This window comes from Neohortaea acidophila (genome assembly GCF_010093505.1).
Source record: "Neohortaea acidophila strain CBS 113389 unplaced genomic scaffold BDY17scaffold_13, whole genome shotgun sequence".
Lineage (NCBI taxonomy): Eukaryota > Fungi > Ascomycota > Dothideomycetes > Mycosphaerellales > Teratosphaeriaceae > Neohortaea > Neohortaea acidophila.
Window position 1 is genome coordinate 598,651 of NW_022985522.1, and position 27,656 is coordinate 626,306.

Below are 27,656 nucleotides of genomic sequence, written 5' to 3' on the forward strand. Positions count from 1 at the left end.
CGGCAGAGATGCCGGGATCAAACGAAGGTGGTGTCGCGATGCGGCCGGCAGAGATGCCGGGATCAAACGAAGGTGGTGTCGCGATGCGGCCGGCAATGAGTGCCAGGATCAAACGATGGTGTCGTCGTGATGCGACCGGCAGAGATGCCAGGATCGAACGAGCGTGGGGGTGTCTCTCTCATGGTTTGGTTTCGTGATGCGTCCAGCATTGATTGCCGGGATCGAACGAGTGTGGTGGTGTTTTTGGTTTTGAATGCTTTGGTTTCGTGATGCGGCCGGCGATGAATGCCGGGATCGAACGAGTGTGGTATCGTGATGCGTCCAGCATTTGTTGCCGGGAATCGAAAGAGTGGTGCCTCCGTGCCGACCGAGCAGAGCCGCTGTATGTCGTGGATGCCTTGATCGAGCGAGGGTGGCGGTGATGTTTTTGGGTTTGCAATGGTTTTGGTTTCGTGATGCGTCCAGCTTGAAGTGCCGGGAATCGAACGAGTCACAGTGGCGTCGTGATGCGTCCAGCTTTGAGTGCCGGGATCGAACGAGCGTGGTGGTGATGTTTTTGTGGGTTTGCTTGGATTGGTTTCGTGATGCGGCCGGCGATGATTGCCGGGATCGAACGAGGGTGGCAGTGGTTCTGCTGGGTTGGAAAGATGGTCCAGTTTTTTTGCGGATTTTGATTTTCCGGAGGTCGAACTCGCTTCCTCACAAAAGAGTGTGATGTTCGTCAAAAGGAGGTGCCGTGAGCGAGTGACAACTGGTATCCCCAGCAGTGTGATCGAGACATGGTCGTCAATTTGTTTTCGCAGTTTTCCTCCGATTTTTCTGCGGGTCGTCACTTTTGTTTCGCAGTTTTCCTCCGATTTCTCTGCGGGTCGTCAATTTGGTTTCGCAGTTTTCCTCCGATTTTTCTGCGGGTCGTCACTTTGGTTTCGCAGTTTTCCTCCGATTTCTCTGCGGGTCGTCACTTTGTTTTCCCAGTTTTTTCCGATTTCTCTGGGTGGCATGCGGGAGAGTCACTCCCTACATGCAGCTCAGCTTGGCGAGGCCGCGCTTGAGCTTTTGGAACTGTGGTGCGATCTCGTCAGCGATGGGTGCCATGGAGGTGTGATGAGAGAGCGTGAAGAGCGCAGAGTTGAGGAGAAGAAAGGCGGAGATGGTGCAGATGGCCAGGCAGATTGCGACGGGGTTGGGCAAGGTGCGATGTGGGCGCAGATTGCGACGAGGCCGGCAAAATGTAGGAGGTCGGGCAAGGTGCGACTGGAACGCAATTGCGATGAGGCCGGCAAAATGCGATGGAAGCGCAGATTGCGGCGAAGTCGAGCAGATTGCGACCGTGCAGATTGCGACGAGGCCAGGCGGCGGAGGTGGCGGATCTCAGCGGCGGTGCAGAATGTGAAGGAAATGGAGACTTGGAGATGAGATGAAATTGCCACAAGGTAAGGCGGAGAGCATGAAGGCATATGATGAGAGTGGCGAGAGCAGAGTACAAAAGGAACTCTGGTCACCAACAACAACGACCACCAGCGCGCCCGATCCTCCGGTCTTCAGGACGGAGCGGCGCCCGCTGCCCGGCCTGTGGTGGCAGAAGTTCAAGCGAGGCAGAGGGTGAAGACACAGAAACAATCAGAAGAAAGAAACAGCTGAAATGAACACTCACCCAAAGGCCGGGGAGGTGCCGTTTTTTGGGCACGAAGATTGGAGGGTCTCTGAAAGTCGACAGTCATGAGCAAGTGGCGGTGAATGCATGTGAGATCAGGAGAACGTACGGCGCATCCTATGCGTCCATAGGTCCGTCCTCGGACCCCCAGAATCGGCCGATGGGCTGTGAAAGCACAAGTGAGCATGTGAGCGAGGAGTGAGACTGTCAGCAGAACGTACTTGTGCGCGCACGCGCACGTGGCAACGCCAACTGTCACCAGTTGCGCTGGTGACAGCAAAGCCGTACGGCTCAAGAAGAGGCATCTTGTGATTGACAAGAAGATGCGTGTGATCGATGGTGAAAATTTGATTGATCAGAAGATGATTTGGCAGAGGCTGCTGATCGAAAAAAGTTTGCTTGTGAATGTTGAAGAAAAGGAGAAGATCAGAAGAAGAGCGAGAAACTTATACCCGCCTCTCTCTTTTGCCAAGATCTTCTAATCGCTGGGCAAGAGATCAGATCGATGAGACCCACCGTCAGGTTCTTCTCGCTGACCCACAGTTGACGAGATGTGCCCCACCGGCGCGGAAACGCCGGAAATACGTGCAGAAACGCTGGAGAGCTCGGGAAAAAGGGGAAATGGAAAACGTCCTCGAACTTACTTTGTCCGGCGGTTTTGGACGATCTCAGGGCGGTACTCGACAGAGCATCGTGTCGTGAACGTGCTGGCGAGGTGTGAGGGCTGGGATTTGGGTGGCGAGGTGGCTGGCTGGCCGGCTGGGCCTGGCCGGCGCAGCTTATTCGGCTGGCTGCCCGCGCTCTTCGACTTTTCACCCTCTCCACTCCCAGCCCCCTACCACCGATTCATTTTCTCGGCAATCGCAATCCACGATCTGGCTCGATTCTTTTGCCACACCTGGAAATAAGGTTGCTCACAATGACGAAGGTCGTCCGAAAAGGTATAAGTCTCGGAGAGCCCTCGGAGAACGGTTTTCAGGCCAGCCGATTTTGGGGCTCGGAAGACCGGCCCATGGACGCGTGGGACGCCCCCGATCCATGGACGCGTGGGACGCGCCAGACCGGAGGGCGGCCCCATGGGCGCACGGGATGCTCCTGACGTTCTCAGAAGATGAGCACAGAGATCAGGCGCCAACTTGGTGATCACAAGGTTGCCCCGATCGGAAAGTCGATGATGTGGCCTGATTCGTCGCGTAGCTCGCTTGTGAAGTCGGCTGTTGCATCTGCCATAAATCATCTTCTGGCATCAAATCTTCACTTCGACCACACGCATCTCGCATCAACCACGAGATGCCGTACCTCGAACCGTACGGATTTGTCACGAGCGCCGTACGCGGGGATTCGTGCCGATTTGTCGCATCCCGAAGTCGTATTTTCGTAAGAGTGCCGTGATGTGATCTCCAAGTAGTTTTCCAGATACATGTAGATTTCCTCATCGAAATGATCCGAAGCCGGCAGGCATCTTGCTCTTGCTCACCTTCGTTTTGGTCTCGAAGACTCGGCCGATTTGTCGCATCTCGCCACCAATTTTGCGGACGAGTGCCTCGATGAGATCATCAGGTATCTCCCAGACCATAACAGCTCACCGAAATGATCCAACCCGGCAGCCTTTCTCACCTTCCTCGCCTCATCCGGCACACGGCGAATTTCGCCCATCTCCATCACCCCCCGAGCCCAAAACGTCAATCTGACGTCATACAGTCCATTACCCCCCAGCAGAGACCCAAACGAGCCAGAGAAAGCGACACAACAACCCTCACACAGAGAAATACAGCTCCCAAGAGAGAAAAGAAGAAAGACGAAAGCAAAGGTGAGGTCGTCTTTAGCGCGCCCGATTTTCATGCACGTTGCGGATCGCGGGCCGTTTTTTGGCAGGTGGAGCGGTCGGCCGATCATTCTCCAGAACCCTAAAAATCCTCCGTGGCTTGGTTGGTGTTGCTTAGGGTTGAGGTTGGCTTTGGTCCGACGATGGTGGTATTTGGAGATATTCAGGAGGTTTGTAGGTCTTTTTGACGTTGTGGCGATGTTGAGGTCGATCGAGATGAATTATTGCGATTTTATTTGGGGTTCATACGCTTGTTCTACTTCGCTCGTTGGCAGTTTGATGTTTTCGCGCTGCGAATTACTTCCCAAGTCCGCAGCCACGACGAGATGTAGATATGAGTGCGCTACGTTTCACAGCTCTCCCGGGCACTAAACAAATGCCCTGTTCTGTAACGACATACTTCGGCAATGCCATCAACTCCGATTTGGTGTCACAATTGAAAGCATGGAAGTAATTCGTTGACATCACAGCGAGCTGCTTGCAAGCAGCCGGCCGCTCTGCATTATAGCGCAACAAGACAGCGCACACTACGTCCCTGCCTTATCTGCACCGCTTCATGGGTATACATGCACTCCAACCCAAGCGCCTCGCTAAAGACAGTATTCAACACAGCACAAAACCCCAGCCCGCACCCAAACCTTCCCCACCCCCTCACATCCTCGTCGGCGACAAAGGCCGATTGAACCCCCCCGTCCGATTCATATACTGCCTATACTCCGTCTTCTTCACCTTATGCACGCCATAATTCTTCTCGTTCCCGGGGACCTTCGTATCCTTCGTCGTGCGAAAATCCTTGAACCCCATAATGCGCTGCATCTCCTTCTCGCTGTCCTCGTCCGCCTCCCCACCGCCGACGCCGTTGTGCATGTGTGTATCTTGCTGTTGGCGAGCGGTGCTTTTTGTGTTGGTGTTTGTGTGAGGGGCTGATGGTGCTTGGCGGGATCTGTTGTCGCCGCCTGCTTTGCGAGAGGGTAGGGGTGGGGTTGCGGAGTCGCGGCCTCGGCGGGGGTCGCGGTCGCGATCTGTGCGAGGGCCAGGAGGCGGTGGTCTGGCTGGGTTGCGGGGAGGAGAGCGATCTCTTCGGCGGTCGTCGCGGCGTTCTCGTGCTGGTGGAGAGCGGGAGCGCTCTCGTTCTGGGGGCGTATTAGCTGTGTTCTTGCGACGAAAAGAAGAAGGAAGCTGACCGTATCGTTGTTTGTGGTCTCGCGGGTCATCTCGCCGTCGGCGGTCGTCTCTTCGTTGATCCCGCTCCATGTTGGCTTGGATGTGAGAAAGTCGAAAGTTGCAAGTCGCGAAGCTTTGCGCTTTGGACAAATTCACGCCAAGACTTCCGCGGGTCGGCGGTGCACGTGATGAAAGGCAATGAGAGACAATATTGAAAGCATGCCAATATTAAATTGGCTCTCATATCTCATCCTCCTCCTCGTCAAAGTCATCTTCACTCCCCATGTCATACAATATCCGTCCGCCGTCTCCACCACCCTTCTGAGCATCGAAGTAGGGCAGTACGACCCCCTCTCTGTCCCGTCTTTGCTTCTCCGTCAAACCCAGCTCGAATGTAGACTCCGTCCGACTGTCTGAATCGGCCGCCGCTGTATTATCGACAGGCAGGTAGCTCGAATGGTCCTCCAGGAGTGACAAGGTTGCGCGAGAGTGCTCTGACGGATCGCCACTGGTAGGAGTCATGCAATACCACTCCCGCACACCTCTGCCGCTTTTCCGTCTATGCTCCATTTCAAGCACGACGCCATCTACTCCATTCGCACCCAGACTTTGAATGCCGCCTTCGACGCCTTCCTGAAGCCCGAAGACCGGCTCGGCGTGGCTGCGGTCTCTAGCTGCTTTCCGGGCGAGGACGTGATGCAGAGAGTGTGCTGTGAAGATGGTAGTGGCGAGGTACTTTAACAGTGTTATTGTGCTGGGAGAGTAGGCATCGTCGTGTGTGTTTGAGGCCAGGGTGGGGACGTCTTGGTGGTAGACGGCGAGCAGGGAGGTTGATGGGGTGATGAAGGACGATAGCAGGGCGGGAAGGCTGGCTGCTTCGATCGCCGCCAATGAGTTCAAGCAGTCGATTATGAGCAGTTTTCCTGTGGCGGTTAGTTCGCCGTGATTCGAGAGCATTCGTGACGGGCGTACTTTGAGTCGGCTCAGCTTTCAGCGCATCTACCACCTCTTTGCGCCATTCCGCTGGTGTCTTCCCCCATGCGCGGATAAAAACATCAACATGCCGAGAAGGCCTCAAGGTCTCCAATGATACAAAAATTGTCTGCACCTTGGCAGCCTATCAAGTGGTTAGCATGCGTCGGAGGCCAACCTGCACCCTAAGGGTTGGGGTTCACCTTTGCCCGGCTCAAGAACTCCGCCAGCAATGGCCTCCCGCTTTGCTCCAAGCTGTCGAGAATAAGCGTGAACGGTGAAGAAGCATCGCGTTGATTCAAGAGCTTCGAGATGAGGAGGATATTGTGGGTGCGGCGGTGTTGTAGTGACGTTGGTGCCATGCAGGTCGAAAGCCTGGATTCTGGAAATTTAGAAGTTTGAAGTTTGGAGCCTCACCTTTGGAATGGCAGCCTCCCCCACACTCCATCACCTCTCCATCCCCTTCAACTCGCGACCAAACGCTCGAACGATGAAGACGTCATCGACTTAAGTGGATCGGTCGACTGCATGAGTACAAGAGGCTCCCAGTACGTTCTTACATTCCTCCTCACGACATTCGCTAAGGTTGATCAGTTGAGCTTCCCATCGCCTACCAGTCTTCCAGGCCGGTGAATGTCCTCAGCCACAACCTTCACCACACACAGCAAAGGGGTGCCAAAGCACTGCGTGCGCGTGTACCAAATAAGCGCAAACCAGACTCATCACCACCCGACATCAACCTCCCACCCTTCGTGAACCATCCCAACCCAACTCAAAATCCACAATGTCCTCAACCCAAACCCGCCTCCTCACAGCCCCCACCTCCAAACTAACCAAACAAAACCTCGTCGCCATCCTCCGCAAAGACGCTGCCTGGCTCACCCTCCCCCCGGAAACGCGCGCACATCTCTACGCCCTGCTGCCTGCGCCGCGCGAAGGCGAGCCCCCGCACGACGCCGACGTGCACCCCCTGCACAACACGGCCTACAAGCCGTACATTGAGGAGGCGTTGCGCCGTTTTGGCGCGGATTTGAGGGAGGGGAGGGAGGTGGGGAAGTGGAGGGTTGAGGCTATGGTTGCGGGGCGGGAGAGGAGGGAGGGGAAGTTTGAGGAGTGGAGGGAGGTTTTGAGGGAGGAGTATTGGGGGAGGCGGGGGGAGGGGGAGGAAAGTGGGAAGGGGGAGGGGGAGGTGAATGGGCATGGTGATGGAGATGAGGCTAAGGTGGAGATCAAGGACAGTGAGGGCGATGAGTAATGGCCGACTGTTTTGAGGCTCGGTGGTTGTGCTATGACGACGACCATGATGAAGCAGCACGGCAGTTTCCAACATCTTCGTCTTGAACAGTGACAGGTGTGTACACTCATGAAGAACACGACTCGTTTCTCTTGTCTAAACATGACATATATATACGCTCGGTGCATGGGCGACAACCCCACCAATCTCAAACCACCTCCTTCTCCCCCACCATCGTATTCTCCTTCCCGTGCATCCGCCTCGACACATCAGTCGTGAACTTCGCATCGGGATTCGGCGAAATCAGCGCCCCCAAAATCGCAAGCACCCCAAACGCAATACTAATAAGATACACAATCTGCACAGCCTTGGAGAAGGCAGTCTGATACGCGATCGTAACGGTGGCCAGAATCTTGGGCGTCAAGCCGGGCACGTTGGCGAAGGAGCCGGTGCTGAATCCCGCTAGCAGCGAGGGGATGGCGGCGGGTTTGATGCCTGCGTTCTCGGCGGCGGGGACGACAATCGACTGCGTGAATTGCGCGATTTTGTTCGCTTGCACGGTGGAGTAGATTGCGAGGGCGATGCAGGCGATTGTGGTGCGGCCGGAGATGAGGACGCCAATGGAGGCGCCGATGTCCTTTTCTTTTTGCGTGAAGGGGACGAGGGTGTTGGCTACGTTTTCCACGTAGCCCAGGGAGAAGCTGCCGAGGAAGCACAGCGCTTCGGCGGTGTGCAGGGTGTTGCGGTTGGTGGCGGCCATGGCTGCGAAGGAGTTAGTATGTGTGAGGAGGCGAGGGAGGGGAGTCCGACGTACCTCCGATGAACGCTGTCATGGTCGTGCAAGCTGTGACGAACTGCCACTTTGCCTTGCCGTGGCTGATCAACACGCCAGCGAAGACTTGTCCGGTCAGCGTGCCGCCGCCCAAGATGCACGACAGCCAGCCGATTCGGAGCGGCTCGGTTGCCCACAGGGTGGAGATTTGCTGCGGCCAAAAGACGTTTAGAGGGTAGAAGACGGCAGACGCGGCACCGGCGGCCATGACGATGCCACCGAACGGCAGGTTGGCAAGGAAGTGCGGGGGCAGCAGAGGATCTTTGGCGCCGTAGATTTCTGCAAAGGAGCGCATTAGTCAGATGATCGCGCGCTTCGAGCTGGGAGTACTCACCCCATAGGAAGAAGCCAACGAGCATCGCCAGGCCGACGAGCAACGTGCCAAGTGTGTGCCCACTCGCCCAGGGGTAAATAACGCCTCCCCAGCTTAGGCCGATTAGGAAGAGGACGAGGCCTCCGACGAAGAGGAGAATGCCGACGTAATCCAAGTTCTTGAGCACCTTGAGTTTCGATGCTCGCGTGTGCAGCTGCTCAAAGACGGGGGGATGATAGAACACAATGGCGAGGATGGTGGCCAGGCCAGAGATGATGAGGTTGATGTAGTAAGACCAGCGCCAGCCGGCACTGGTATTGGCAATGAAGTTTCGGGCGATGATGGGGCCAAAGGTGGAAAATGGCACGGCCATGAAGAACAAGAGGGCGTTGTTGTACCCACGCCACTTGTTGGGGATCAGCTCTGCCAAACAAATGGAAAAGCTGAGCTGCGCCGGTAAGGCGAGACCGATAAAGACCTGCGCGAAGACGAGGGTGATGATGTTCTGCGCCGCGGCGCCCATGATGCTGCCCAGCAGTGCCATGATGTTGCCGCCGATGAAGAAGTATCGACGGCCGAACACATCACTGAGACGGCCCCAGACCAGGGCGCCGGCGGAGGCGGCCAATGTGTATCCGGTGGCGATCCAGACGTAAGTGTTGCTGGGGCCCAATTCCTGGTTGATGATGCCGAGAAGGTTGAATGTCATGACTGTGATAGGAGGACACAGTCAGCACGTCTGATACGCGGGAGCCATCGTAGCAAGTGTTGGCCGGCTGGATGCTTACCGTAACCTGCGTAATTCGACATGTTGGCCAAGCTGAAGGCGAGGACGGTGCCGATGAACGCCGCGCTGGTATAGTAGCCCGGCGGGAGGTTGGCCAATTGCCCTCCTATCGAGGCGTCAGCACATGTGTAGCGGCAACGATGCGTAGAGCCATACCAATAATCTCCGGAGCGATGTCATCGTTAGTCTCTATTGGTTGTAGACGATGGTCATGGCCAACGTCCGTAGACGTGGTATCGACACCAGCCTTCTCAGTCGACATGATGGGCAGGAAAGGAGTGATGCAAGGATGGCCAGCACGGTCATGACGAGGGCGAAGGCAGGAGATTATAAGCACGGGTGGTGGCAAAGCCGACGGCGTCTGGCTCGGCAAACCTGGGGAACCCGGGGAAAGGAAATCGCCGCGTGCTCAGGGACTCTTCACACGTGGGGATCGGCTATGCATCTGCAGGCTGGGGGAAACTTACCAAGCCCGCGGTTATTCGGAGTCCGTGCCGGTCTAGATGCAAGGTCGAGTCAGTGATCTCGCTACAGTACCTACTTTAACGTCCTCGTCATATCCCAGCATACGCGCCGCACATTGAGGCATACAAGTCTACGTGTGACGATTCGCCTGCGCTGCTGCTGTTGAAAGTGCGTGAATCATCGATGTGGAGATTGGATCGCTCGTAGATTCAGGCGGTGCGAAGAAAGGGCTCATCCAGGATCCTACGGGCCAGGTTGATACGCGTAGAGGTGGCAATGCGCCTGGGACCAGGGCTGCCTCGCGCATCCAGGCGGTCAAGGGTCCAGACCTCCCCGCGCTGTGCCATCCAGGAGAGTCATGTCGCAGCCTCGAATGCGGCTCTGTGGGGATGGACTGCATGATGAGCTGAAGGAGAGTTGCCGCGGGCTCGAGACCTCGCGGGGCACTCCGGGTACTGATGAATCTGCAACGCCCTATTCGTGATCCTTGCATTGCGCTTTCCCCTTGACGATGAAGCCCGGACGCCTTTGCTCTCACAGCCGCGCTATTCCCCGCGCGCCTAGGGGTGGGTTAACTTGATATCGGCAACAAATGCCAACAGTCTTGTGTGGCGTTTCTTGACTGGCTCAGCATTGCTTGACTGCACGACTGACTGACTCGCTGGCTGGACGTTTACCCCGCCTTCCCCAAGACCGCATGGGTTTGACTCCGTATTCCCGATACCGCGGGGGTTTAATTCCGTCTTGGCGATGGAGCGTTGTGAATTGAAGGAGATCAAGGGGCGATAGAGTCAGGGTAGAGGAGGCTGAAGAGGCTGTGGCGCGGGCCCTGAAGCTTCAGCCACATGGCATCATGTACATCGGCCCTTCTCCCCATGACCGCCGCCGAAAGTGATGCCGGGAGTTGACGATTTCTTTTTACCACCACATCCTCCCCGTGTCATGAGCAGACCGTAAATGTCTTCCAACCACACCGACGCCAAACCGCCGCGAGAACCGAAATTCCCCACGCACAACGCGCCGCGCGTCTGGTTCATCACCTGCGCCAACAGCCCCATTGGCATCAGCCTGTGCCGACACCTGCTCGCCCATGGCGACTGCGTGACGGCCGGGGTGCAGCCGGTGGAGTTTGAGAAGGAGGAAGCGCGGAGTGCGGATTTCAAGGACTTTTTGAAAGAGGTGGGCACGCAGCAAGACAAGGGAGCATGGCGCGCACGGCTGCGGGTCGTTGCGCTCGACCCGAAGATTATCGGGCAGTGTCAGAGTGCGGTCGCCGAGGCGGTGCTGAGTTTTGGCCGCATTGATATCCTCTTCTGCTGCCATTCGGAGGTGGTGGTGGGCACGGTGGAGGAGTGTAGCCAGAGCCCGCGGGCGCTGTCGCTGGTGACGGATCAGTTTGAGACAAACTTCTTCGGGCCTGTCAATGCGATCAAGGCTACACTTCCCGTCTTTCGGCAAAAAAAGAATGGACACATTGTGCTGCTGACGGCAATTACGGCGCATCTCGGCACACCCGGGCTGAGCTTGTATTGTGCGTCGCAATGGGCTATCGAGGGCTACTGCGACAGTCTGGCATACGAGATTGCCCCCTTCAACATCAAGATGACGATTGTGCAGCCGAATCTGGAGGTGAACGTGCTCACGCACAAGATCACGTCGGTGCCACCCATTGCAGCGTATGCGGAGGAGACGAACCCCGCGCCGCTGTCGCGCAACATTCTTTCGGGCATCCTGGACCGACTGGAAGGGACTGATGAGCCTACATATGGAGATCAATTGCACAGCGAGGAGATTACGAGTCTCTACGCTCCGCTGAGCTCGGGCATGAAAGAAAGCCTGGTGGCGGAGACGGTGCATGCGGTTGCTGCCATTGGCGGCCACGACAACCCTCCCGCGCGACATATTGTGGGCGTTGAGGGCGTTGCATCGGTGAAGGAGAAGCTCAAAACCATGAGTGAAGAGCTGGAGGATTTTGTCGAGTGCAGCAGTGCAGCAGATTTCGACCGGACTGACTGAAGGGCGGGAACCACGAATGTTGGCATTGACTGACTCGTCGCATTTTTCATGCACCAGCCAGGGCATTGACTGGAGTACCCTGCATGCATGAAGGATATCGGAGGAGGGATCTGCCAGCAGTGGCGTGGAACGTGGCTGGTGGGGCCCTCCCCGCACCTCGTCTCGTGTTCCCCGCGGTCCGCCCGTGCACTAACAAGATTCGATCGAGACTCCGTCGAACTCTGCTTATCCTTCCTATCCCTCCTCCGCCACCTCACTCGCCCGACTACCATCCCCACCCCTCGCCAGCCGCATCCCAGACCCCCGCGAAATGCATCGGGAGTGAAGAGATGGCCTACGAAGAAGCACACCTGCCCGGCCCGCCCACCGCCGCCGCCGAGGATGATGCCGCAATAGCCGCGCAGAAGCTATCGCGCCGCGCCTGCGATTGCTGCAGGAAGCGCAAGGTCAAATGCGATGGCGGCAACCCGTGCACTCCGTGTCAAAAGGCCATGCTGCCCTGCGCATACCTGCAGCCGCCGAAGAAGAAGGGCCCGAAGGGCTTGCGGAGCCAACGGGTCTTGCACATGCTGCGTCGCATCGATGACCACATGGCAGCTGGCCTCCCGAGTCCTCCCACGCCTCAGCAGACGTCGGCATTTGGCAATTGGGGATGGCATACGCAGAGTTCCGGCTCCAATGGCGGGGCCATGCCGCCGCCCAATGCGCATGCGCATTCCGAAGACTCGTACGGGCCGCACACCAGCGTTGCTCCAGATCAGCCATACTATCCCCCCTCTCAGTCTTCCATGCCGCCACCACCCCAGCAATCACCGTTTCCGCCTCACTCCATGCGATTTTCTCCGGAAGCGCAATTCGCATCATGGACGAACAAGTCCCCGTCAGTGCCGCCGCCCACAAGCGACCCGTCCAGCACAATGTCGCCCTCGACCTCTTCCTCCCTCCATCTCCGTCTCCCAGCCGAGTGCTTCCTCCCATACATCAAGCTCTTTTTCGACCACATGTTCCCCATCATGCCCGTCATCGACCGCAACATCTACGTCAACCCCAACCTCTACACCGACTCCAGTCTGCTCACCCCGGATGAATACTGCTTTCTCTGCTCCATCTGCGCCGCAACCATGGTCCAATTGGACGACTCCATCTCTCAACCGCCCGCGATACATCCCCCGAAGCGAAATGACGACTTGTTCGCCGAGGAATGCCTGCGCGAGCGAAAAGTTTATGATTTCATTGAGTCGCCTTCAAGACTTAGCGTCATGACTTCTTTCTTTTTGTTTGCGTATTACGGCAACAATGAAAAGCACGACAAGGCCTGGCACTACTTGCAAGAGAGCATCACCTTCGCCCAAACCCTGAACATGGATGACGAAAACGCGTACCGCGATCTCGACCCCACGGAAGCGCAGTGGCGACGACGACTCTACTGGCTACTCTTCATCACCGAGCGGGCGTACGCAGTGCAGCGGAGAAAGCATACGAGATTATACGCGAACGTCAAGCAGCCTTCCATCTTCGACAACGAGGAAGCGCAATTACTGAATGGCTTCGTGAACCTCGCAAACCTCTTCGCCGCCGTGGACGACGATTTCGTGAAGGCGTGGCGGGGCTCACGGAAGCAGAGTCTGTGTGACGAACAGTGGCTGGCCAAGACGCAGTCACAGCTCGACAACGCCGTGCTGGCGTTGGGCAGCGTGAGTGAGACGCAGCAGATGGACATCCGCGTGACGCGAGAGTGGTTGCACATGCTTGCGTGGCAGATGGGCGTCAGCAATGGCTTGATGTGGGGCGAGGGAGAAAGCGATGGCACGCGCCTGTACTACCCCGTCGAGATAGCGAAGCGAGTTGTGGAGATTACATCCGGGGCGAATGCTCTGGCGCTCGATTCGCACGGCATAGGAATGGCAAGTTGCGTTCCCTCAGAAAGCGTATGTCGCCGACTAACATGCCGTCTCCCAGGAGCAAAAACTCTACGACATCGCCGGCTGCCTCGCCGACGTCCTCCGCTGCACCGCCGGCGACCCCTCCGCCACCTACGCCGCCGGCAAAGAATACCTGCACATCCTCTCGCAAAAACTCTCCAGCATCCGCGGCAAGGAAAGCCGCTACCTCAAGCCCCTGCTAGCACGCATGGAGGGGCTAATGGGCTACGAGCTCAACGCCCAACCCCTGCCTCCCCCAACCGCCGCGGGCTTCGACCCCAAATTCCCCCCGGCCAACGCCTACTTCAATACCCCGCGCATGTCCGTCGTCGAGTCGATGAATATGCTGCGCTCGCTGTCCATGACGGGCGGAGGGAGCTTTTCCCTCCCGTCGAGTCTGTCGTCTATGTTGCCTTCGCTGGCGATGATGGAGGATTGGACGCAGCGCAGGCCGAGTGGGAAGGTGTATGATGAGGCGGAGACGGACGCTATGGATCCTTGGGCGTTGAATGAGGTTGTTATACAGCAGCGGCAACGGCAGGCTATTTGATGGGTGGGATGGGATGGGCTTGGGAGGGGAGGGGTTTGTGTGGATAGATTCCTCCTCGACATGAAATCTTTTTCCCTCGCAGGGAATATCTCCGTCATGTGCACGGGAAGCCCTTCAATTCTCGCGTCCTCTACCCCATCTCCACCTTACCCGGTAGGAATCTCCTTCTCCCTATTATCCGGCGCTGCAAACCATCAGCATACCCCATCCCAATAAAACACAAGAAAACAACCAAAAAGATGAGAAAAGGAACCTACTGATCTTCTCCAATACCCCCGTCAACGTCCCCTTCCCCTTCCTCCCCCCGACTTCCTCCGCAGACGATACCTTTGTCTTATTCGCTTTGTGCATCTCCAGCTCATTCTCCATCTTGTCGGCGTCGTACGCTTTGTTGCGCATGGCGGTGGCGCGGTCGGTTTTGGGGCCTATGGGGAGCAACATGAGTTGAGGGAATGGGGGCATCAGGGAAGTTAATCTTACGAACCGCCGTCTGATTGCGCTACTTGCTCTGCTTTTTTGAGGTCGGTGATTTCGGAGGGGGACATTGTTGCTTGTTGCTTGATGGTGGTTGGTTGGGTTGGGTTGGGTTGAAGATGAAAGTCGTGCGACGTTGGGTTGGAGAGCTGAAGCTGGGGGCTGATGGACATGAGGTCAAACAGCATCATGCAAGCGTGACACGAGAGCTGCTGATTAGCGGTACATGGTCAGGGAACATGCACTTTGGTTCCATGCGATGGCTTTTGCTTGGTTTCTTTTGAGCTCTGAGCTCGCGAACACTGGCGTTCGAGGCTAGGGAGCAAGACTAATGTTGTAGCTCATCGGGCTGCATGGCGTCCATTCCAATCCTGGCCGCGGTTTGGACGTCTTCTCGTACTGCTATTCATTCCGGTGAGTCAACACTGACATTACACAACGTCCCTGCTGTGCATGCTGTTTTCTGTCGATCAAGAAACTGCAGGCCGCCCACCAATCGCTGTTCGCTACATTTGTCTTTCATTCGTTACATTTGTCTTTCATTCGTAGAGTTCGCCACGCTAGCAAGGCTGCCTGGCGGCTTGACTGGATGGTATGACAAGATGAGCGTTGGCCACGACATGCAAGGTAGATCAATTCCAAATGATAATATCATTCTCGCGAGTAAGACAGACTGCCTGCTACTATTACCGTGAATGAAGGCCGTACAAGTGTCGTAAGGCACGGATCGCCAGATTAAGTCGAATGTCTCTGCTTCTTCGTTGTCGATTGGATAAAGCCAGCAAAGGGTAGTACGCAGTTCTGGGGAAGGCGAACGCGTCATTCGGTCTTGACTGGCACCGGACTCATTCGGCAGAGGGAGTTGAAAGCACGGAGCACAGCGTCTTCGCGTGAACATTCCCCTCCACGTTCGTCCTGCGTGCCCCTCGACTTGAACAAGCGACCGAGAACAGCATCGGCGAGCTGCCCAGCCATATCGTCTTGATACGGAGGAATGTCTTCGATCTCCTCCTCCGCGAAACCACCACTGTTCCCGAGGGTGGTAATCCTATCACTCTCAGCTCGGAAAGCGTCGCTGACGCTGCGAACCAAAGCGATGGGTACATGCGGACATGCTTCTTCCTCCTCCGACGAGTCCGCCGTGGCTCTCGCACCCACCACAGCAGCAAAGATCGCACGCACAGTAGCGGTGAATACCAATTGTCGGCCGATGGAGTCCTTCGCATCCCCCACGCATGGCTCGCACACGATAATGACGATCGCAGTGGCGTGCTGGACGAAGGTGGAGTGGATCTCGCCAAAACCGGCGTTCACATGGTATGGAACGTGGGAGACGCAGGGATGATTGATGGCGAGTGCTTTGCCGAAAGTCTCGTAGGGGTCTGTCGTGGCGAGATGTGCTGGTCGCGGCGTTTTGGTTGCCGGAACGACGACGGGGGTGAAGAGGACGAGGCGGGGAGTTGGAGGCGGTTGGTCGTGGAACCAGAGCGTGAAGGAGCGGCGTGGTAGGGCCGACTCTTGGTTCGACGAATCTTTGTCCGCATGCTCGTTGGCTACATTATTGGGACTTTGGGAGGTCTTAGACGAGGGTGACATTGTTGTCGATAGTGTTGTTAGCCTGTCGGAAGTCGTTCGAATTGCTGAGGCTCCTCACAGTATGTTTTATGGAGGGGCGGGAGAGAAGGACGAAGGGATGTGCAGGTCGTGCAGATTGGCCTTCGAGTTGCGGAAGAAAGAGAGAAGCAGAAGCGTGAAATCGTGCGGGATCATGGGAAAGGTGGGTTGATCCACCTTGCAATGTTGGGGTTTCTTGAGTAAAGTGCAGTGAATGAAAGAGACCTTTGAGAAGGGGGCCTACGAGATATATGTGAGAAGCAGGTTTTGTCGGACCACGAGAACGAGACGATAACACCAGTGTAGCAGCGTGCAGCACCCGTGCAGCACCGTGCAACAGAATCACGTCCGGATGATCATTCTTGGTGGATGGAATGAGGGGTGTGCGTGGGTGTGGCAGGTCACATCCTCTCCACTCGTTGCACCTTGGACGAGAATAGAGAATGTGAGATGGAAAGGAAGAGAGGGAGTGGACGGATTTATTTGAGAAACTCCGGGCTTGCATACCTTGCCATTTCGCATGAACACCTCACGGCTGCGTTTGGGTCGAGAACCTTGACGCCACGGTCAGTTTTGTTTGTGGGGAGGTTGGGGTTGGGTGCACAGTGTCACCCACGAGTCCAGCCCATGCAGTTGGGAATGCATGACAGTTGGCCCCCAGTTGGCGGCCGCCGTGATACGCAGGAAAGAAAGCAAGGGCCGAGGCATGCATGATTTGCGTAGTGGTCTCCTCGCGACTAATTACCTGCTTCCATATCCCCCCGCAAGACCTCACGTCCCCGTCGCCGGGTTCTTCAAGTTTGCATACGAAATGGTATGGCTCGTCGCATCAAAGTCGATGTAATGACCAGCGAAAAAGGGCTGCCCCACAAGCCATGCCGTAGTGTGCGCCGTCACATTTGAGAGGAAGTTCGTGCCACCGAGAATCGATGTGCAGTTGCCACTCTTGTGCTTCGCCGAGTCCCACACGTCCGGCGAGATATTGAAGATGGTGGCCTTTTGGCCGGGCTTGAGTTGCGATTCGGTGGGGAAGCTGACTACGGTGGAGGTTAGTGATGTTGGAATACATTGCGGGGAATTTGGAGAGAGGTACAGCCTAGAGTTGGAGGCTTGCCACACGGGAAGGAAGCCGTGAGGACACGGTCTGGTTTTCCGCCGAGTTGATCAGACACCCTGAGTTTGGAAGACCATCCAAGGCTTTCGAAGATGGACCTGGTGAGGTCGAGCGGCCTGCATTTCTCTTGTGTCAGAGCAGTGCACTGGCCAACATCATTTGAGGCAGCATACCCTTGGATGTTGTTAGTACCAACGTCCATGATGATCGTCTGGTTCTTTGAGATGATCTTGTTGTCCAAGGTGACGTCGCCCACAGTCACATATTGCTGGTCGACTTCGGAGACTGGAACCACGTCCCCATCAATTAGCGTAGTATCAAGCTTTCCAATCACGATTTGTCCGGTGCCGTTGGTGCCTGTAGGACTAGTCAATCGACTTGCTTGGACATGTAGATGGCGGTCGTCTAGCAAGTGCCACACTCACCAAACGCTAGACCAAACCTGCATTCATCAATGGCCTTTTCCGCGCACAAGCTAAAGAAGAACGGATCGGCCGGGGGCATGAACTGGCTGCCGTCTTTAGGCCCGAAGCCGATGATCCCATTGCGTTCGAGAGCGACGGTCGGAGGTTTGCGGAGGTCGAAGAATTGGAAGGATGTGATGTTGGCAATCGCCTGGTGCTTGACGCTCAGATTGCCAATCGAAACGGTGTCTAGCAGCGCCGTGCCGTTGATCTGGTGGTCGGTGCAATGGTGAACAAGTGTGGCGGTGCGCAAGATGCAGACGGTCTTACATTCTCAAACCCATATCCCGCCTAGAATATTCCAGCATTAGCAGTGGTCTGTTTGCTGGAGTTGCCACCAGGAGTAGCTGCAAGTTTGGCAAACTTCATCTCACCTTGTTCACGCCCTCGTATTCGATTGCGAACTTCGTATTGACGTACGGTAGCTCATTTTTCGAAGGCTTGTACAACCCCGGATCGATGAGAATATCCGACGAGCCAGTGTCGATGAGTAGCGAGAGGGGCCCCGAGTCTCCGACGGAGAAGTTACCAAACCAATACAAAGCTCTGTCTAATCCAGTAGCTTCGATTGCATACTGCCTCTTCCGAAGATGATGGCTATGGGCGTAGTCACGTCGCGCGGCAATGTTGAAAGATTTGTCAGCGCCATGGGCAAGGCTGAAGAGGACAAAGGACAGGAACAGGAACAATCTGGCCATTTTGCTGGATAAAGGCCCGCTGCAATCTGACCGAAATGCTTCTAAGAGTCGTGCTCGGGCGTTGCGGCTATCTTATACGCTGGCGCGTCTGACATCACCAGCAAAGAAGCAGCGCCTTTTACCTCCCAGAGTCCAGCCTAATGATTTTAGGCTTTTACCGTTGTGGGCGATTGTCTCTTGCTGATGTAACCTTGCGGCGGGGTTCGACGTGTAGCACGTAAGCACTCGTAAACTCGGCTTGCCGCCTGCACGCATATACAGTACACCAGCGAATAGGACTGCGCCTGGGAGCGTGGACGGGCCATTGAAAGGAATGTGGGGTGTTATTTGGTTGAGTGGTGGGCGTGGTGAACGTCAAGCAGTTAAGCTGCTTGGAGGCTGAAAGCGGTGCCGTCATTGCGGTGGTGGTTGGAGCGGATGTCGGCGCCCGACCGGCAGGCTGTATGCCAGAAGAAGTAAGATAAGGTACCTTACACTTGAGTGGCTCGCCTATGTTACAAAGAAGTAGGCTGACCTGGCAGAGCTTATGTAGCAACAGTGAATCACTTTAGAAAGCTCCTCTGGCACGTGGAAGTCAGTGATTACATAATCGCCCAGACTCTGACAAAAGTGGTGGCACGCAACAACACGTCAAACGTCGAAGACTCTTGTGTGGTCGCCAATGCCTGCTGTGTTCTTAACAAATCACACTCTCGTCACGCCGCCGTGCCTCGTCTATGCTTCTCCGCATAAACCCAGTCTCCGATCTGGGAGCTGTGAGCTCGTGGCGTGCTACCACCCTCCTTGCGCCGAGGTTCGCAAGGTGGCCGTTCAGGCAGCATGAACCTGACTGTTCGTGTGGCCGGCCGCCAAAGCGGCCGTCAACGGATGCACAATGGTCCGCGTGATCCTCGACCCAGTCTTCAATGGCGAGCGAACCTTGTCAGTCTCTGCTCATCATGCAATGTGTTCGAGATTGACGACTGATTCTTTGCTTCAGACTGGATTGTCACAAGTCCATAACCTGTATTTCGTCGCTTACGGCCCTGATATTCATGTATACGAGCCGCAATATCCAACCCAGGCTGTCTCCAAAAATCCATTACTCTTCTTCACCTCTTCGCCATCAGCTCCTGGATTGGCAGGCTACATAGACCCGACGAACCCACACGCTATCAACAACCTGGTCGTGCAATTTCTCGGAAACGAGGAAGTCGTTGCGGTCGTGCGAGACGATGGAGACGTCGACGCCTTTCTCATTCGCCACGTCGTCGGCGCCATTGCAAGGAGAGCCGAGTCCTCCATGTCATATCCACCATTCGAAGATGGCATTCGACCCTTCTTTCAAGCTAATGTCGAAAAGTCTGCCTGGGGTCTGTCCATTCATGCACAAGCAAGGGTCCTTGCAGTGTCCTCGAATGCGCATGAAGTGAGGGTGTTCAAATTCGGCTTACTTCATGCGCACGACCCAGACTCGAGCGAGCATGAAGACGACGCTGCAACGGCCGACCGGGCGACAGACGTCACCCATCAAATCCTCAACGGCGAGGCCAATATTCCTTACATCTCTTTCTGCAACACCGGCGACGATCCAGAAGGTCGTTGGCTCTTGACCACCGACATCAGCGGCGAGTGCCGAGTGATGGATTTGCGAGCTCTAAAAACCGTGCAACACTTTCGTTTGGGAGGCTCACGGCACTTCCTGTCCTGGTATGATCATAACTTTGATCGGAATCATGCCGGCTGGCTTATCATGTTTCTCGATCGACGCTCGTTCCAGGAGGCCGAGACCGTGAGCGAAGCGCTGGGGTTGATGGCAGGAGAGATGCCACCCAATCTCAAGCGCAATCCGATGATGTGGGATCTGAGCGGCACTGTGCAACACTTACCAGGATATGAGACTCCTCTCATTTACAGTAATGAGTCTACTGACGGACGGAGGAGACGAGATGAAGATCCCAGGCCAGGAAATGACCAGCGTGCTCCTGCATGGGTGCAACTTGTTGACGAAGATGAGAGAGACGACGTTGACAGTGACCAGGAAGCGCCACTAGAGATTGAAATCGAGATCAACGATCCCATGTCAGAAGACGAATCTCAAGAGGAGCCATCGTATACGCTCAATCCGACAGAGGCACAACCTCATGCCACAATTCTAGGCCCCTCCGAATCCCCAACCAGCCCCATGTCATACGAATCAGACAGCGAAGGCAGCCCATCTTCAATCCCCATCATCGACGACGCCTCCGACCCCGACGCCGAACCCGTCGAGGACCCCACCCACATCCCCTACAATGCGCTCTACAACGGCCAAGCAATCTCCTCCAACACCCCCAAGTACGCCATTGATCACGACCAGCCCTTCTGCGCCGACCTACCATGTCCAATCCTCCACGCTTCAGTGCGGGACATCTACCTCCTGCAGCCCTCGCACCAAGCAACCCAGCGCGGCCCGCACGCGCCTCCAACGCTCGGCTTCGCCAATCCGCTCCGCCAACGCATCGACCACCGCATGGCTTTTCTTCTGCATTTCCAGCGACTGAACATGACCGCTTACATCCCAGACTTAGGCGCGGTGATCATTGCGTCCCAAAAGGGGCGAGCGATCGTTCTCGCCCTGACGAAAATCACGGCCGAGACAGAGTGGGAAGAGGAAATGCTCCTCGCATCCTCCTCCACTCCCGGCGCCGCGTCAGGCGGCAGTGTAGGAAAGCAAGGGTCGAAACAGCATCGGCCCCCGCCGTGGACGCAAAAGACCATCTACGCGATGCGCGTGCAGTGCATTCTACCCTTTGCCGAGCAGGAGAAGGCGCATGAGCGGCCTTTTGCGCCGCTGCATGGACTTGCTGCTGCGCCTTTGCAGGGGTGCGAGGCGGGCAGGCAGAGGTGGAGGGTGCTGATGATGTATCAGGATCATTCCGTGCTGAGTTATGAGATTTCGCGGGGTAGGGCGGAGGCTGGTGGTATTGGGGTTGAGGCGGTGGCGGTTTGATGTGGGATGTATGATGATATTGCTATACTTGGTTCACGATTCACGAGTGACGAACGGGCTGGGTTGGGTGGCAATCGTGCCAGTAAAGGTTTTCCAACGCTGTATGGGGTATCTCAAGGTATCCGAATCAAAGTGCAAAAACGGCTCAAGTGGAAGAACTTTCCGGCAGCCCAACCACGCTGCCAATATTGGCCCGACTCTTCTTCCTCCTCGCCCGGTCCCCAGGCCGACTACCCCTCCTGTCCTTCCCGGCGGACGCTGTCTTCGCCTCCGTCATCACAGCCGGCGGCTCAGGCCGCGTCTCCGTCTTCACTGCAGGAGACGTCTTCGATCCCCCGTCTCTCTGCTCCTGCACTTTGGCCGCCAGGGCAGCCGCTTCTTCGTCTGCCGCTTTGCGCTTCTTCACCGCTGCCAGGGAGGAGGTGAAGCTCAGGTTCCCAGGTTCGCCTTGCAGCGCGTTCTCGTCCATGTACTCGTCGTGGAACTCGAGAGCCATGCGGAAGGATTGGGCGAAGAGACGCGCATCGGAGAGTGTGCTGGTTGCGTTGTTGCCGGTGGCGGCGGGATGACTTTCCACAGGCCCGAGGGATGTTGAGCGGAGGGATTGCGAGTCTGCATTGGGGAGTACACTGCCTTCTCGAGAGCGCGCAGGGGAGGCTTGCGTCGATGCCCCGCCCGCTGCAGTGGTGGAAGACTGAGGCAGGTAGCTGTATCCCGCCGTAGCAGAGAAGGACGGCAGTTTGGCAGCCTGGTCGAAGAACTTCGACAGACTCGTGGCGGCAGAGAGCAGGCGGTTCCCCACCACATCCCCCACGCTCGGCGCCTGGTACATATTCTCGCCCACAATGTAATACGAGCCCAACGTCGTCAACTCCTCCGTCATCCTCCCAGTATCCACATCCCGCCTGCGATCGCGATACTGCTTGCGCAAATTCCACACCCCGCTCTTCGACCTCTGCTGCTGCGGCCCCGGCGGCCCAGTGACAACATCCGCCGGCTCGCCGACAATCATGTACTCGCTCCCCACGTGCCGGGCGAGATCCTCCTCGAAGCGCCGCCGGTCTTTCACCAGGTCGAATTCCGCCATGTTCTTCTCGGCTTGCAGGAAGTGCAGCCCGTTCTTGCTCGTGTCGTCGAAGAAGGGCGAGACGGAGAGGTAGCGGTGGATCATGTTTTCGTCCATCGGCTGGCCGCCCATTTGCTCCACCCACCACTGGATGACCTCCGGGCGGCGGAATTGGATCTCGTCCAGTGGTATGTCGGTCGCCATGGTTGTGTTGTGTTGTGTGGAATGAGGTGGAGGTGTGTGGTGGTGTCGAGCGCAAGGCTTGAGGTTTGGAGGCTTGAATCAAGAAAGTGGTGGGACCCGTTCACTCATCCGAAAAGCGCAATCCAACAACACATCACCCTCGCTCTCAACACGTCTGCTCACCCTCGCGAAGCACTTTCACACCATGGCTGCATGTGCACGGCTACCGTCCATCTGGACGACGGTATGTCGGAGCAGCGAGGTCTTGAATCCGGCACTACGAAGAGCGAGAGCGGCGCAGCGCATCCGCCTTTACCACCCCAACCGCCACTTCCAACAGGAGCACATTTCGCAGAGATACGGGACTGCCAATGAGCCTCCACCACACCTCGGCGGTGGAAAAGGTCTTGGTCCCTCAACAGCGAAGGGCGAGCAATCGTCAACAGCGGATACGAAAACCGAGCCGAAAGCGCTGCCGAAGATTGGGGAGAAGCTGCAGCGGGATGGAGAGCAGGAGGTCGAGGCGGAAGGACACGTACTCAGCAGCGAAGCGCAAAAGAAGGAGCCCACAACTGTCGACGGTCAATCTCCGCCGTTGCCGGAGCCCTCGCCTGACGCCAACGATACTATCGCCGCGTCCCGACTCACCACTGCCTCTGTGCCCGACGGTAATCCCCTCCAGACCATCCTCGACAGTGTCCCCGATCCTCAACAACACTCCGAATCGCAACAGAAATCCGACAACACGCCACAAGCAGACGAGCATCCTGATCAAACCTTTGATGAACACAGCCCGCCAATGAAAGCACCGCACATGGAACCCCCGCGCTACATGCACCACTTCGACACTTATGGACTAGTGAAGCGACTCAAAGAAGGCGGATGGGACGAAGACCAGGCCATAACCGTCATGAAAGCCATGCGCGTCATCCTCGGCGACCAGCAAGACTTGGCGAAAGAAGCGCTCGTCAGCAAAAGCCAGCTGGAGAACGAAGCATACCTCTTCAAAGCCGCGTGCGCCGAGCTGAAAACAGAAGTCACGACGCGCCGCAAGAGCGAGCAGGAGAAGATGCGCACCGAGCGCGCCCAACTGCAGCACGAAGTCGATATCATCTCCCAACGCCTGGGGCAAGAGTCGACGAACATGAAGGAGGAATTGAAGGGCCTATTCGACGACCGCAAGATGGCCGTGCGCAACGAGCAGCGCGACATGGAGAGCAAGATCCAACAGCTCGGCTACCAAATCACGGTAAATCTGCAGTCGGACGCCAAGTCGGATATCGAAGGCGTGCGGTGGATCATGACGCGGCGAGTCATTCTGACGCTCGCATTTGTCGTGTTGATGATTGTGGGGAGTTTGAAGGCGGCGGCGAATGCGGAGGAGCAGGCGAAGAGGGCGGCGGCCAAACCGGCTATGATGTCGGGTGGTACGCAGACTGATATGGGGGAGGGTGGGAGGGTCTTTGAGGGCGGGGGTGAGGTGGTGATCAAGGAGGGCGATCATGCGGGTTATGTCAGTTTGGGATGAGCGTTTGGACGGCCATGACTGATGACTAGATTGGATGAAGACTGCTTGTTTGCAAGATACCCATGCGAGGCTGACCATTCGTAGATTCATGACGAAAGATATCCTATCAACTCTCCGTCTCTCCTTGCTGCTGTGCTGCTCCCTCGGCTTCCTGTTCATCCTCGTGCTCTTCACCTTCCCCACTCTGCCCCTGTCCATCGTGCTCCTCATCCTCCACCGCCCCCGAAACCCGCGCGATATCCCCCCTCTCCTCCGCCACCATCTCCCTCCGCTCCTCCGCCCCCTCCACCAACTCCTGCATACTCCCATGCCGCGAATCCGGCACTTTGTCCCCCTCCAGCCTCCACCCCTGCACACAAACAATAATATCAACAGCCATCTCGCCATTCTTGCGCAACGCCTTTTCCCAATGCGGCGGCATGCCGATCCCACCCCCACCTCCTGCACCAGCACCACCAGCATGACTGCCATTCCCGACGACCAGCATGCGCGCCACGCACGACACGAGGAGTTGCCGCATCGGACTCCCCGCCTCAGTATTGGCGTAGATGTATTGCACTCTCCGCAAGCCGGGCCAGGTATCGCTTTCGTAGTACCACGCGCGCACCGTCTCGAGCACCTGCACGACGAGCGCTTTCACGCCCCACTTCTCCGCCATGAGGTACAGATCCAGCAGCGGCGCGAGTTCCTTTTCTTCTTTCGGGGTCGGCAAGGTGTTGGCGTACAACCATGCGACGAAGAGGTTGAAGGGCTCGTCTTCTTCGTCGGGGAGGCCGTAGACTTTGGTGTTGGCGTTGGCGGTGTTGGACGTGGATTTCTTCTTTTTGGCGTAGAAGATGTCGCGGAAGTGTTTGGAGCGGTGGCAGAGGAGTTTTTCGTGCAGGACCCAGTGTGTGTTTTCGGGGCCGACGTAGATGTCTACCATATCGCGGGAGAGGAGTCTGGGGTGGTGTTTCGTTAGTGGGAGGTTGCAAGGGGTGAGGCGAGGAGGTGTACTCGTGGAGGGGTCTTTCCCGTGGCTCGGCCATGTTGCTGAGAGTTGATGCTGAGGTGTGAATTGAATAGGCGAAAAGGAGAGAAAGCTGAGACGGTTAGGAATAGATGGATTGGAAAAAGATCGAAAAATTGAACGCGTTACAATGCTGGTATCGACGGATGCATATATGAGTTGAAGCAGGAGTGCCAGAACCTTTGTCTGCCTTGCGCGTGAAGATCGATACAGCTAGTCGGAAGAGAATGAACAGGCAAGCTCGAGCTTTCCCATTTAACCTACATGCATGGTTGGCCGGTTGAGCGCGGTTGGTAGTTGGCATTCACATGCCCGGTTTGCAGCTTTCCAAGTTTCCCAGGCTCAGGCTGCCGCGTTCATGCATTGATGCTGTTAGCGCGACGTCATTGGAATTGGGGCCAACCCGCGGTGCATGCACTAATGCGGGCGACAAATATACCCCGGATTTGAGATGTGAAGGTAGAGCAGCGGTGTGGTTGTGATTTGTTCATATCTGAGTCCTTCTGCATTCTCGTCGAAGGGAAGAGTCACGTTTATACGTCGAATACCAGCAGTATCGATATTTTCATCGCGCTCTCCGACTGTCGTCTTACCCCAGCATCCTCCCTCAGCCCTTCTTGACAACCTCCACAAGCTTCCCACTAATCAAGTCCTCATCGTAAACGCCTCCGCCATGAATGTTGCGCTGATGGCCACCCATAGCCGGAATGTAGTTCGTGAGCAGCTCGGCCGTAGCGAGGAAGAGCTTGCGCACAGCAGACTCCGGCGTGGGGCAAGGTTCGCTCTCGATGGCGGGAGTGGCGCCGAGCATGATCAGGGCGCGGTACTGTCCTGCGTGCCCCACGACGACCATTTCGAGCTCGGGGTGGTGAGTGGTGGTGGGCGTGTTCTGGGCTGTGGCAGCGCTCGTGGCTTGCAGGGTGGCTTGACAGTCCAGCGAGGGGACGGTGGTGGTTGTAAGCGGGTTGGCGGTGGGAGCTGGTTTGGGGTGGATGAGGGTTTTGGCGTTTGCTGGGGCGTAGTTAGCAGATGTGCAGATGAGTGGTGGGAGGGGGGAAGACATACCCAGGATCTGGATGCGGAGGGCTGGGATGTCTGTTGCCGCCATTCTTGCTGTTTGGCCGTGTTTGATGGGTGTGGTGTGCTGGATGTGGTGAGGGTGTTGGTGGTTGAGAGAAGTAGCAACACCAACGAAGATCGGGGCGGACAGCTGCATGATGCGCTTGCCATCCGTCACTCCCTTGCAGTGAGCGAGGAAGGTGCAACCTTAGTCATCCCGACGATGCAGGCAAGAGCGATACAACTCAAGGTGGTGCTTGTGAATGCGATCGCTCATTCCCATCCACTGCTGGCTGAAAAGTCGTTTCATCATCCTTCACGCCGCCATCGTGCTCCTCCACCTCCTCCTCCTCCCCCGCGCCCTTCTCGTCTGCGAGCTGCTTGTACTTCCGCTTCTTCTTCTTACTCGCACTCGCTTTCTTCGCGCGCGCCCGCTCTGCCTTGATCGCCGCCCGACTGTCACTCCCCTTCTCCAGCTCCTGCAACTTCTCCCCAAGAATCTGGCGAGCGTACTTCCGGTTCTGATCACGACTGCGCGTCGCTTGGCTCTTGACTACAATGCCAGTGGGAAGGTGCTTAAGCTGCACGGCCGACGAGGTCTTGTTGATCTTCTGCCCTCCTGGCCCGCTGCCCTTGAGGAAGGACTCGGTGATCTCATCTTCGGCGATTTGCCTTCGCGGAGGCAGTGCTTTCTCTTGGAGGAGCGCGCTTGTTGTGAACGGTCTCGCCACAGGGAGATGTGTGGAGGAGATGATGCATCGTGCGATTGTCGGCTGTGCCCGGAGCATCCTTTGTCAGATCATCTCGCCTCTGGTCACGCCAAAAGATGACATGCGTCGAGAGGTTGGTGGAGGACTGCCAATCTAAGTAGACTCGGCCGGGCAAGGCGGATAAAATAGTCAGACGCGAGTCATCCGCGAGCCTAAAACGCCCCCAATCAGTTTAGGTTGGCGCGCGGACATGCGCGGCTCCTCAACTCAAATCTCCATTCTTGAAATCGACGTCGTTGACCCTTTAACTTTAAAACGCCCCGTCGCGACACTTCTTCTCCGACGCATCTTTGCTTCATTCCATCGACCTCGCCCAAGTCTTGACGACAATCCACCCGAACACATACACACGTGAGGGCAATTGAGCCCCTCCTCACCTCCCAGTTTCAACGACACGGTTCCCACGATCCCACCGCAAACATGTCAGACTCCTCCTCCTACCAGTACGCCGCCGCCGGCACCCTCCTCCTCGTCCTCCTTGCCTTCGTCCTCTTCCAACCCAACGGCCTCGCCCGCTGGCTGCAAAAGAAAAACTACCAGTACGAAGTGACGTTTGCGCTGTACATGCTTACGCCCACCGAGAAGTTCATCTTCAGTGCGTTGCCGCCCCACCCTCCGCAACGGAACAACTCCATCTGACTGACACCACCGCAGACTCCATCCTCTTCCTCACCCTCTCCATGCTCACCACTGCCTGCTGCGTCTACCTCCCCTCCCACATCCTCCTCATCTCCCGCCGCGCATACTACTACTTCGCCGGCGGCGACGCGACCTTCCTCGGCGCCTCGCGCACCGCTGCGTCGCACTTGGGCGGCACGGCGGCCAAGGCTTCGGAGGCGGTGTATGATGCTACGGCGAATATGGTGGGGGCGGCTTTTGGCGCGGCGGCGAATGCTTCGGCTGCTGCTGGGGAGGAGGTGGCTGGGCAGGTTGCGGATAGTGTTGGTTAAAGGAGTGGGCTGCTTTCTGGGG

At 56.7% G+C, this 27,656-nt stretch overlaps 18 protein-coding genes across 18 annotated transcripts; 7 read left to right on the top strand and 11 right to left on the bottom strand.

Annotated features, from left to right (window-relative positions):
* Nucleotides 1-338: 338 nt before the first annotated feature.
* On the top strand, nt 339-1,501 carry BDY17DRAFT_59915 (uncharacterized protein). Its single transcript, XM_033738545.1, has one exon. The coding sequence runs from the start codon at nt 715-717 to the stop codon at nt 1,414-1,416; it is 702 nt and encodes a 233-aa protein (XP_033585396.1). The 5' UTR covers nt 339-714; the 3' UTR covers nt 1,417-1,501.
* A 921-nt stretch (nt 1,502-2,422) lies between these two features.
* BDY17DRAFT_60045 (uncharacterized protein) lies at nt 2,423-3,433 on the bottom strand. Its single transcript, XM_033738546.1, has 2 exons — nt 2,954-3,433; nt 2,423-2,877 (listed from the first exon to the last, which is right to left on the bottom strand). Exons 1-2 carry the CDS (start codon nt 3,088-3,090, stop codon nt 2,490-2,492), a joined length of 525 nt encoding a protein of 174 aa, XP_033585397.1. The 5' UTR covers nt 3,091-3,433; the 3' UTR covers nt 2,423-2,489.
* A 697-nt stretch (nt 3,434-4,130) lies between these two features.
* BDY17DRAFT_328341 (uncharacterized protein) lies at nt 4,131-4,733 on the bottom strand (the record flags this gene model as incomplete). Its single annotated transcript, XM_033737828.1, has 2 exons — nt 4,131-4,612; nt 4,664-4,733. 2 exons carry the CDS (start codon nt 4,731-4,733, stop codon nt 4,131-4,133), a joined length of 552 nt encoding a protein of 183 aa, XP_033585398.1.
* Nucleotides 4,734-4,799: 66 nt separating this feature from the next.
* BDY17DRAFT_59858 (Elongator complex protein 5) lies at nt 4,800-6,188 on the bottom strand. Its single transcript, XM_033738544.1, has 3 exons — nt 5,819-6,188; nt 5,616-5,760; nt 4,800-5,566 (listed from the first exon to the last, which is right to left on the bottom strand). The coding sequence occupies exons 1-3, from the start codon at nt 5,975-5,977 to the stop codon at nt 4,884-4,886; spliced, it is 987 nt and encodes a 328-aa protein (XP_033585399.1). The 5' UTR covers nt 5,978-6,188; the 3' UTR covers nt 4,800-4,883.
* A 211-nt stretch (nt 6,189-6,399) lies between these two features.
* On the top strand, nt 6,400-6,989 carry BDY17DRAFT_356881 (uncharacterized protein; the record flags this gene model as incomplete). Its single annotated transcript, XM_033738292.1, has 1 exon — nt 6,400-6,989. The coding sequence occupies one exon, from the start codon at nt 6,400-6,402 to the stop codon at nt 6,868-6,870; it is 471 nt and encodes a 156-aa protein (XP_033585400.1). The 3' UTR covers nt 6,871-6,989.
* BDY17DRAFT_305912 (fungal trichothecene efflux pump) lies at nt 6,990-9,164 on the bottom strand. Its single transcript, XM_033734944.1, has 5 exons — nt 8,938-9,164; nt 8,783-8,887; nt 8,016-8,705; nt 7,664-7,960; nt 6,990-7,611 (listed from the first exon to the last, which is right to left on the bottom strand). The coding sequence occupies exons 1-5, from the start codon at nt 9,041-9,043 to the stop codon at nt 7,058-7,060; spliced, it is 1,752 nt and encodes a 583-aa protein (XP_033585401.1). The 5' UTR covers nt 9,044-9,164; the 3' UTR covers nt 6,990-7,057.
* Nucleotides 9,165-10,014: 850 nt separating this feature from the next.
* Nucleotides 10,015-11,495, top strand: BDY17DRAFT_60230 (uncharacterized protein). The gene is made up of 2 exons (XM_033738547.1): nt 10,015-11,400; nt 11,471-11,495. The coding sequence occupies exon 1, from the start codon at nt 10,204-10,206 to the stop codon at nt 11,260-11,262; it is 1,059 nt and encodes a 352-aa protein (XP_033585402.1). The 5' UTR covers nt 10,015-10,203; the 3' UTR covers nt 11,263-11,400; nt 11,471-11,495.
* Nucleotides 11,496-11,591: 96 nt separating this feature from the next.
* Nucleotides 11,592-13,734, top strand: BDY17DRAFT_258165 (fungal-specific transcription factor domain-containing protein; the record flags this gene model as incomplete). Its single annotated transcript, XM_033731749.1, has 2 exons — nt 11,592-13,175; nt 13,222-13,734. 2 exons carry the CDS (start codon nt 11,592-11,594, stop codon nt 13,732-13,734), a joined length of 2,097 nt encoding a protein of 698 aa, XP_033585403.1.
* Nucleotides 13,735-13,767: 33 nt separating this feature from the next.
* BDY17DRAFT_60243 (uncharacterized protein) lies at nt 13,768-14,566 on the bottom strand. The gene is made up of 3 exons (XM_033738548.1): nt 14,219-14,566; nt 13,992-14,159; nt 13,768-13,918 (listed from the first exon to the last, which is right to left on the bottom strand). Exons 1-3 carry the CDS (start codon nt 14,397-14,399, stop codon nt 13,881-13,883), a joined length of 387 nt encoding a protein of 128 aa, XP_033585404.1. The 5' UTR covers nt 14,400-14,566; the 3' UTR covers nt 13,768-13,880.
* A 342-nt stretch (nt 14,567-14,908) lies between these two features.
* BDY17DRAFT_305917 (uncharacterized protein) lies at nt 14,909-16,245 on the bottom strand. Its single transcript, XM_033734945.1, has one exon. The coding sequence runs from the start codon at nt 15,802-15,804 to the stop codon at nt 15,028-15,030; it is 777 nt and encodes a 258-aa protein (XP_033585405.1). The 5' UTR covers nt 15,805-16,245; the 3' UTR covers nt 14,909-15,027.
* Nucleotides 16,246-16,294: 49 nt separating this feature from the next.
* On the bottom strand, nt 16,295-18,133 carry BDY17DRAFT_305921 (aspartic peptidase domain-containing protein). The gene is made up of 6 exons (XM_033734947.1): nt 17,775-18,133; nt 17,671-17,691; nt 17,362-17,611; nt 17,110-17,293; nt 16,916-17,052; nt 16,295-16,859 (listed from the first exon to the last, which is right to left on the bottom strand). Exons 1-6 carry the CDS (start codon nt 18,096-18,098, stop codon nt 16,594-16,596), a joined length of 1,182 nt encoding a protein of 393 aa, XP_033585406.1. The 5' UTR covers nt 18,099-18,133; the 3' UTR covers nt 16,295-16,593.
* Nucleotides 18,134-18,743: 610 nt separating this feature from the next.
* BDY17DRAFT_60335 (uncharacterized protein) lies at nt 18,744-21,142 on the top strand. The gene is made up of 2 exons (XM_033738549.1): nt 18,744-19,019; nt 19,078-21,142. Exons 1-2 carry the CDS (start codon nt 18,918-18,920, stop codon nt 21,067-21,069), a joined length of 2,094 nt encoding a protein of 697 aa, XP_033585407.1. The 5' UTR covers nt 18,744-18,917; the 3' UTR covers nt 21,070-21,142.
* Nucleotides 21,143-21,214: 72 nt separating this feature from the next.
* Nucleotides 21,215-22,252, bottom strand: BDY17DRAFT_258398 (MED6 mediator sub complex component-domain-containing protein; the record flags this gene model as incomplete). Its single annotated transcript, XM_033731772.1, has 1 exon — nt 21,215-22,252. One exon carries the CDS (start codon nt 22,250-22,252, stop codon nt 21,215-21,217), a length of 1,038 nt encoding a protein of 345 aa, XP_033585408.1.
* Nucleotides 22,253-23,117: 865 nt separating this feature from the next.
* On the top strand, nt 23,118-23,846 carry BDY17DRAFT_258259 (uncharacterized protein; the record flags this gene model as incomplete). Its single annotated transcript, XM_033731757.1, has 1 exon — nt 23,118-23,846. One exon carries the CDS (start codon nt 23,118-23,120, stop codon nt 23,844-23,846), a length of 729 nt encoding a protein of 242 aa, XP_033585409.1.
* Nucleotides 23,847-23,945: 99 nt separating this feature from the next.
* BDY17DRAFT_305925 (uncharacterized protein) lies at nt 23,946-25,274 on the bottom strand. The gene is made up of 2 exons (XM_033734948.1): nt 24,843-25,274; nt 23,946-24,787 (listed from the first exon to the last, which is right to left on the bottom strand). The coding sequence occupies exons 1-2, from the start codon at nt 24,872-24,874 to the stop codon at nt 23,953-23,955; spliced, it is 867 nt and encodes a 288-aa protein (XP_033585410.1). The 5' UTR covers nt 24,875-25,274; the 3' UTR covers nt 23,946-23,952.
* Nucleotides 25,275-25,462: 188 nt separating this feature from the next.
* BDY17DRAFT_314083 (uncharacterized protein) lies at nt 25,463-25,963 on the bottom strand (the record flags this gene model as incomplete). Its single annotated transcript, XM_033735784.1, has 1 exon — nt 25,463-25,963. The coding sequence occupies one exon, from the start codon at nt 25,961-25,963 to the stop codon at nt 25,463-25,465; it is 501 nt and encodes a 166-aa protein (XP_033585411.1).
* Nucleotides 25,964-26,159: 196 nt separating this feature from the next.
* On the bottom strand, nt 26,160-26,702 carry BDY17DRAFT_328355 (RF-1 domain-containing protein; the record flags this gene model as incomplete). Its single annotated transcript, XM_033737829.1, has 1 exon — nt 26,160-26,702. One exon carries the CDS (start codon nt 26,700-26,702, stop codon nt 26,160-26,162), a length of 543 nt encoding a protein of 180 aa, XP_033585412.1.
* Nucleotides 26,703-27,104: 402 nt separating this feature from the next.
* On the top strand, nt 27,105-27,634 carry BDY17DRAFT_328356 (uncharacterized protein; the record flags this gene model as incomplete). Its single annotated transcript, XM_033737830.1, has 2 exons — nt 27,105-27,279; nt 27,339-27,634. The coding sequence occupies 2 exons, from the start codon at nt 27,105-27,107 to the stop codon at nt 27,632-27,634; spliced, it is 471 nt and encodes a 156-aa protein (XP_033585413.1).
* Nucleotides 27,635-27,656: the final 22 nt, after the last annotated feature.

Bases quoted from the DNA above. Each gene is read 5' to 3' on its own strand.
- BDY17DRAFT_305912 (XM_033734944.1), bottom strand. From the start codon at position 9,043: ATGTCGACTGAGAAGGCTGGTGTCGATACCACGTCTACGGACGTTGGC. The intron at 8,888-8,937 runs GTATGGCTCTAC...ACGCCTCGATAG, and splicing joins CATCGCTCCGGAGATTATTG to GAGGGCAATTGGCCAACCTC. The intron at 7,612-7,663 runs GTACGTCGGACT...ACTCCTTCGCAG, and splicing joins CATGACAGCGTTCATCGGAG to CCATGGCCGCCACCAACCGC.
- BDY17DRAFT_59915 (XM_033738545.1), top strand. From the start codon at position 715: ATGTTCGTCAAAAGGAGGTGCCGTGAGCGAGTGACAACTGGTATCCCC.
- BDY17DRAFT_60243 (XM_033738548.1), bottom strand. From the start codon at position 14,399: ATGATGCTGTTTGACCTCATGTCCATCAGCCCCCAGCTTCAGCTCTCC. The intron at 14,160-14,218 runs GTTCGTAAGATT...TGCTCCCCATAG, and splicing joins AGTAGCGCAATCAGACGGCG to GCCCCAAAACCGACCGCGCC. The intron at 13,919-13,991 runs GTAGGTTCCTTT...GATGGTTTGCAG, and splicing joins GGGGGTATTGGAGAAGATCA to CGCCGGATAATAGGGAGAAG.
- BDY17DRAFT_305925 (XM_033734948.1), bottom strand. From the start codon at position 24,874: ATGGCCGAGCCACGGGAAAGACCCCTCCACGA. The intron at 24,788-24,842 runs GTACACCTCCTC...ACACCACCCCAG, and splicing joins CGGGAAAGACCCCTCCACGA to ACTCCTCTCCCGCGATATGG.
- BDY17DRAFT_60230 (XM_033738547.1), top strand. From the start codon at position 10,204: ATGTCTTCCAACCACACCGACGCCAAACCGCCGCGAGAACCGAAATTC.
- BDY17DRAFT_305921 (XM_033734947.1), bottom strand. From the start codon at position 18,098: ATGGCCAGATTGTTCCTGTTCCTGTCCTTTGTCCTCTTCAGCCTTGCC. The intron at 17,053-17,109 runs GTATGCTGCCTC...AGAGAAATGCAG, and splicing joins GGTACTAACAACATCCAAGG to GCCGCTCGACCTCACCAGGT. The intron at 16,860-16,915 runs GTACCTCTCTCC...CCTCCACCGTAG, and splicing joins CAAGCCTCCAACTCTAGGCT to TCAGCTTCCCCACCGAATCG.
- BDY17DRAFT_60335 (XM_033738549.1), top strand. From the start codon at position 18,918: ATGAACCTGACTGTTCGTGTGGCCGGCCGCCAAAGCGGCCGTCAACGG. The intron at 19,020-19,077 runs GTCAGTCTCTGC...TCTTTGCTTCAG, and splicing joins TTCAATGGCGAGCGAACCTT to ACTGGATTGTCACAAGTCCA.
- BDY17DRAFT_305917 (XM_033734945.1), bottom strand. From the start codon at position 15,804: ATGTCACCCTCGTCTAAGACCTCCCAAAGTCCCAATAATGTAGCCAAC.
- BDY17DRAFT_59858 (XM_033738544.1), bottom strand. From the start codon at position 5,977: ATGGCACCAACGTCACTACAACACCGCCGCACCCACAATATCCTCCTC. The intron at 5,761-5,818 runs GTGAACCCCAAC...ACCACTTGATAG, and splicing joins AGTTCTTGAGCCGGGCAAAG to GCTGCCAAGGTGCAGACAAT. The intron at 5,567-5,615 runs GTACGCCCGTCA...TAACCGCCACAG, and splicing joins GAAAGCTGAGCCGACTCAAA to GAAAACTGCTCATAATCGAC.
- BDY17DRAFT_60045 (XM_033738546.1), bottom strand. From the start codon at position 3,090: ATGAGGAAATCTACATGTATCTGGAAAACTACTTGGAGATCACATCAC. The intron at 2,878-2,953 runs GTACGGCATCTC...GATTTATGGCAG, and splicing joins ACAAATCCGTACGGTTCGAG to ATGCAACAGCCGACTTCACA.